General features: G+C 50.9%; 1 protein-coding gene across 1 annotated transcript in view; it reads right to left on the bottom strand.

Moving 5' to 3' along the window:
- Positions 1–6,198, bottom strand: part of NUP88 (nucleoporin 88kDa) — an 11,104-nt gene extending 4,906 nt beyond the window's left edge. Inside the window, exons 1-8 of the mRNA XM_010137489.1 lie at positions 6,029–6,198; positions 4,700–4,825; positions 4,393–4,479; positions 3,329–3,505; positions 2,202–2,385; positions 1,649–1,799; positions 1,002–1,100; positions 770–860 (exon numbers count right to left, since the gene is read on the bottom strand). Coding sequence (XP_010135791.1) covers positions 770–860; positions 1,002–1,100; positions 1,649–1,799; positions 2,202–2,385; positions 3,329–3,505; positions 4,393–4,479; positions 4,700–4,825; positions 6,029–6,102 — 989 coding nt within the window. The 5' untranslated portion in view covers positions 6,103–6,198. The remainder of the gene's footprint in view (positions 1–769; positions 861–1,001; positions 1,101–1,648; positions 1,800–2,201; positions 2,386–3,328; positions 3,506–4,392; positions 4,480–4,699; positions 4,826–6,028) is intronic.
- Positions 6,199–6,297: the final 99 nt, after the last annotated feature.

Here is a 6,297-nt window from a genome sequence, read left to right as displayed (position 1 = left end):
CCAGCCACGCAGTCTGCCCAGAGTCAGCTGCCCCAGCACAGCCGTGGCCAGCGGGAGGGAGGGAGCACTGGTCCCACCTCACTGGAACAGGAGCGAGACCCTGCTGCGACCCAGGAAACGTTACCCATGTCTAGCGCGAGGTACAGCCTTCCTGAGGGGAGAGCACGGGGGCTCTCGTACCCCCTTCTTGGTCCAAATGCCCCCTCCCCAGGTAGCTGCTAACCCCCTGGAGAGTCACCATTGGTGCTGACTTAGGGAGCCCTTTAGATGACGTCACATCTACTAATAATCATGGTTTTCCTGTACTTTCACAGTGTTTAACACACAGCAGTCTCTATAAATTGTTAGGCCTTAGAAAAGAGAGGAAATAAGCAGATGAACAGGTATCCCACAGCCCAGCAAGTGGTGCCTCTTAGGCCTGGCTAAGCTCAGGAAATCAGATGTTCTTTCTGCTGAGGACACTCAACTGCTGAGGACAGAAGGAGCGTGTCAGCATCCCGGACTCTCAGCCAAACCACGCCGCAGAGTTGTCCAGGGTCAAGTAAGTGGGAGGGAACATTTCTGCTGGTTTGACGGCTGGTTTCCAGACCGGAGGGCAGCGATGCGAGTCTACTGCCCTGAGACACAAACTTCTGATCTGTATCATTTGAATTCTGCTGAGCTAACTTCATTAATTTTAACAGCAAGAATGCAGCAGAAGAGGGAAAATCATAAATATTCCCCAGAGCAACTCACTGACCTGGGAGCAGCAGAAATGGCTTGGTTTTACCTGCACGGCAGTGGTTTTGTACAGAGAATATGTTCAACGAAGCACTTCTGTTCTGCTCCCAGCTCTTGTAAACTGTCTTTGTCTTCTTCATCTACAAAGAGATTTGTCAGAAGGCATCAGCTCCACTTTGCAGGGTATGGGATCCTCAGTACCCGCATCCTGTCACCAGCAAACCGTCGGTGTGCAGACAGCGCTCCCTTCCCTCTGCGCCCAACGGCGTCCGGCCACTCACCTGAAGCAAGGAACTTGTGCAGTTTCTTGATCCACGACAACCCCACACTGTGGACACCGGCTTCGTGGGTGCAGTGATATCTGGAGGGACACTTTGGATCTGAAATTCAAACAAACAGTGAGCTAGATGCGTTAGCCTCCTCAGAGTTCTGCATAAAATGAAATTACGCTTGAAATACCTGGGGGATGGGTTTGAACTGCTCCCACCACACCACAGCGGTTCCAGCCCTCTGAGTTTCACAGGGAAGCGCAGGTAAAGCCAGCAGAGCCGTATTCTGACAAGACCCAAACACTTTATCCTACCACCTCCTGTCCCACCATTACACCGGATGCTCTGATGAGCAGATTCCAGTTCTCCCCTCAGGATCACCATCCCCACAGCACTTGCTCACACGAGTAGGTCACCACAACTTCTACTGTGTAATCCACAGCTGAAAGAACCCAGTGTAACGTGACCACAGGTAACCTGCCCTTAGGTGAACCCCAAAGCACCTCCCGGGCTTGCTCTTCCCACAGCTTCACTGACAACGTCGGACAAATCCTTACTCTCCCGCCATTGTTTGGCACCAATGATAATTTGTAAATAGCTTGATCCTAAATGTGTGAAATCAAGCAAGTGAAAGGCAACAGCCTGACCGACAACTCTACCTCGATGCAGTTTGATCGGGCAAGAGAAGTCAGACTCCAGAGGCTCCTCTTCATCCCCCGACGCCAGCTTCAGCGCAAGTTCCAGCTCAACACATTCAAACACATACAGGGAAGGGATAAGGTCAGACCTGGGGTCCCATGACTTCTCTGACTGTAAAGAGCATCGAATGCTTGTGTGAGACACCAGTTAAACAGAGATGCCAACATAAACAGCATCAAGGAAGAGTGACATGATACAGGCAAAACTATGACCTGTTAGGCAAAGTTGTTCAAGTCCTTTTTTTTTTTTTTTTTTTTTTTTTACTTTGAATAGTCCACAGCAAGTTTGATCAAAACCTGATCTACTGTCGGGACATACAGAACTGGCACTGAAAATAAAACCACCAGAGAACCAGAGAGGCTGGCTGGGACAGGAGCAGGACCCGCTGCCTCGTCACAAAGCAGCACAGCTCTGGCACTTGGCATTTGCCCCCCAGGGAACCCGCCATCCTGCAGCCGGGAACTTGGACCAAAGAAAGAAAAAGGCACGTAGGAAAAAACCACGACAAGGTACCTGCTCATCATCCTCTTCTCCATCCAGCACCACGCAGTGGTAGAGCATTCCCGACTCGGTGGCGATCACCAGGATGTTTGGGACGCAGGGCAGGCAGAGCACGGCGCAGGCATCGTAGCCGTAGTTGTCCTCTGCCGCGGGGTGCATGGGCAGCGGCCCCAGCAGCTTGTCGAGATTCCTCGTGCTGGAACAGAGACGGTGTGTTCACAACATGAGGTGTGGAAGGGGAGTTCCCCTCGGCTGCCTGCGGGAATTTGCTGCACAGTAACTACAAAATAAGGGTGATTTAAAATAAAAACCCCAAACAACTCGATGGTTTGAGTTCTGATTTCTGTTAGGCAGCAGCAAGCCAGACTTGTGTGGATTAAGAGTCCGAACTATACCTGCTTGGTGGAGATCCCAGGGAAGGACGTGGAGCTCAGTGACAACATCGTATGCTTTGAGCTACAGCACAAACAACTCAAGAGGAAACACAAGAACACAAAGTACTCACGGAAAGCTCCAGTTAACTATCCTTATTGCGGCACTGGCTTCTTGCTCAGTAAAGCACTTCACAAGCAGCATTTCTCTAGGCAGAACTCGTGAAGGCCTAAGCCCATTTCATGGCCTACGGACAGGATCTGCTCATCAGTTCTCACGTCAACAGTGCTGCTTCTAACCGAAACCCCACCCAGTTTAATATTCTCTTATACTGCCTCTAACTTGTCATGACTTCCACCATCGTTTCAGTTTTCTGAAGAAATTTTTTCTTGTATCATCTTTATATTCTTGACTTTTCATGATGGAGCACACCTGAGAACCCTCTGTGATCTGAAAACTCTTCTTTCCCGAAGGTGCCACTGGATCACTCAGCCTCATCCAACGCTAAGGATGTGCTGGCAGCTGAAGGCCCCAAAATACACCTTAACAGCCTCAGACCCACCAACCTCCCAACAGCCCTGCATCTTCGTTTCAGATTTCTGATGGCAAATAACGGTCAGTGGATTCTCCACAGTGGAACCCGCACCCTTAACACCTGGATGAGAAAGGATGACACGCTATTCTTGGGGCACAGTCTATGAGCACTGCCGCAGAGAGACAGAACACTGCCACTGAGCCCAGCCGCGTGCGGGTGAGCGCGGCCCTACCTGTGCAGCAGGCTGATATAGGTGAGGAACGTCTCTCCATTCTCGTACAGAATGTACAGCGGAAAGGCCAACACTTCTTCACTCCCCCGCTGGCCCAGGAGGTTCTTGGGGACCGGGACTAGCAGGCCGAAGTCAAAGGCCACCGCGGTCTCTCCCAGCGATGCTGTATAGGCTCTCCTGGGGACAAGCCAGAAGACACCTGAGGTCAGCAGTGACCGAGAACACGAGTATTCAGCCAGGCCCATCGCTGCGTGCTGACAAACCACTGCTCAGCACCTCCCCGGCAGTCCCTCGGCACGCGCTACTCTCAGCAGCAAAAGCGTGACAGTAACATCCTCGTGACGGTACCTCATGGCTGCGCTGCACCCAGCAGCCAGCCCAGCCGAAAAAAATGAGGCAGTTCCCGTGTGGAGCATCACCCTGTGAAATGACCAGGAAAGACCCTCAAGATTTTCCTTCCCAGCTAAGCCGAGAGGGAAACCAAAAGATCACCTATTTTCTGCACTCCCCACTCAAAAAGCCCTTCCTGATCCCATTGTAAAGGCAACGTGGATTTTTCAAATGACACAGAATCACAGAATAATTTTGCTTGGGAGAGACCTTTCAGCTCCTCGAGTCCCCCCGTTCCCCAGCATTGCCAGGTCCCCACTGGCCCCTGTCCCTCAGCAGCACCTCCACACGGCTGGGAAACCCTCCAGGGATGGGGACTCCACCACTGCCCTGGGCAGCCTGGGACAGGCCGGGACAACCCCAACGGGACAGAAATGGCTCCTCAGGGACAACCTCAACCTCCACTGGGGAAACTGGAGGCCAGTTCCTCTCATTCTACTCTGACCAACGCTCCACTGTACAGTTTGTTACCACTTTCTTTTAGAAGAATGGGAAAAAAGCAAAAAAAAAAGTGCCATTACTGAGCTAGGAAGAGGTCCGAGCGCTGAAGAAGACCATGACAAAAACCACACCAGATTTTCAGGTAGATTTATCGCTTCTCCATTAAAAACAAAACTGAGAATACAGCACTTGGTCTGTCAAAAGCATTTCAAAACTCAAGAAGCTGCACAAACCCTTTGTTGATTGTAAGCGTCTCCTCCTCGGTGTCTGAGAGAGCAATCACTTTGACAGGTCTCTGGGGCGTTTTCAGACTGTAAAACCTAGAGGAGAGAAAAGCAGCCGTGTTCATTCAGCTGGCCGTGACGTACGTGTCCCGCTGATGCAGGACCATCAGCTGGCATCAGTCTAACGTTTCTTCCATCCTACTTGTGACTGGTCACCCTCACCAGAAGGGCAGGACACAGATACCTACCACAAAACCAGACCAGCTACGACAAAAACCCCCAAATACTTAGATAATCACCTACAAACGGGTTTTACCTTATGGTGTTATCTGAAGTCAGGAGCACAACGTGGGGCTCGTAGGTCTCACAGGGGTACCAGGCAGCGTGCTTCAGAGTCAGAGACGGGGAGCTGGTGAAGAACCTTTCCGCGATGGGAACGGTGCTGAGAGAGAGCAGAAACATTCACCATTACAGGAGACACAGCAGTTGCCTCTGAAGGGGACTGGGGGCAAGAGGAGCCAGAAACCCACTTAAAATGTTTCAAAGCCATCAGCTGTGTTATTAAAGTTGGAGGCACAGCTTTAACTTGAAGCCCTCTGTTATTTCCATCAGGACACGCTGTCCTGGTTTGAGCTAAAACTTCCTTGTTTTGGGAAATGGACAAATAGGAATTATTCCATGCAGTACAATAACTCCGCATTTAATTGGTTAAGGGGGTCAGGTGAAACGTTACATCGGGAGTCTTTAAAAGCAGCAGGCCAGGGAGTGACTCTCTCTCGGACTTCACGAAGGGAGGACTCCCACAAATCTGCTAGCCGCCGACTAGGCCCGACCTGCCGATCGACTAGGCCTGACACCTGAGGACTACAGACTGTGAACTGTTATTGCCCTGAGTCCTGTCCCGTCTGAATCGGGTGAGAATCTTCGAATTCCCTGTCATTTCGTGCCGAGAGCTTTCCTGCTGTTAAATCGGCTGCGCGCGGGGTTTCTCCCCCGCTTCTCCGTCTCGCCGCGAGAAGAATTCTGCTCCCTGCCCTGCAGCTGCCAAGGCCTTCACTCCCACCTTGCCGCTGGGTGACTGCCAGCAGCACTGACCTTGAACAGACTGTTAAGAACTGTGGTTATCTGAATCCTCTCTTCTTAGTTTTTTTTCCCTTTCTCGGTTTGCGCATATATATAGTAGTGAATAGTTGTGTGGCTTTCTTGTTCATTAAAAGTTTGTTCCAGTTTTCCGAAAACGCAGACCGAGGTGTGAATTTCTTTTTTGCCCTTTAAACTCCTTCGGTCTCTAGCGAGACAGAGGGGATCCTTAAGGAATTCGAGGAGTTACTACCTCGGGACCTCGACCCTTAACACACGCACTTTAGCTACTATGGCTGAAAGACCCCAGAAAGGCTAGAGAGGAGCTACAGAGGTGCTACGGAGGAGCACCTTGTGCCTCAGCATCCGCAACAAGTTTAGAAGGTCATTTATTTGGGTCACTTGAGAATCAGCAAGTCCCTGAACCAAAATAACTTCATTTGTGCTTGTCGCTACAACCCCAGTACAACCAGTGTCTTCCATATCTGCGTGGCCCCAAGAGCAGAGAGGCTGTGGCAAACAACAGCAGGACAGGGATGTCGGTAAACACCTGAGTCTCACCCACCTACAGTTCACCGTGGCTTTCCCACCTTCAAACTCAGAATTCTTCCCCCAGCGTTTAGGCAGCTCCAGCACCATGAGCCCCTTCGTACCGATGAGCGCCACGTGATGCCGTGTGGGGCTTAACAGTGTCTGATAAACCTCAAAAAGGGGGGGGTCTATGCAGATAAGTGTCTGAAAATATAAATATTACAGTTAAGCACAAGCCATCATAGAGTTTCAGAATGGTTTGAGTTGAAGGTACCTTTGAAGCTCCTCCAGTCCAACCCCCTG

The sequence above is a fragment of the Buceros rhinoceros genome, unplaced genomic scaffold, assembly GCF_000710305.1.
Source record: "Buceros rhinoceros silvestris isolate BGI_N320 unplaced genomic scaffold, ASM71030v1 scaffold3826, whole genome shotgun sequence".
NCBI classification, from domain to species: domain Eukaryota; kingdom Metazoa; phylum Chordata; class Aves; order Bucerotiformes; family Bucerotidae; genus Buceros; species Buceros rhinoceros.
Note: the sequence above shows the minus strand (reverse complement) of the source record. Positions and strands in the feature narration are given on the sequence as shown.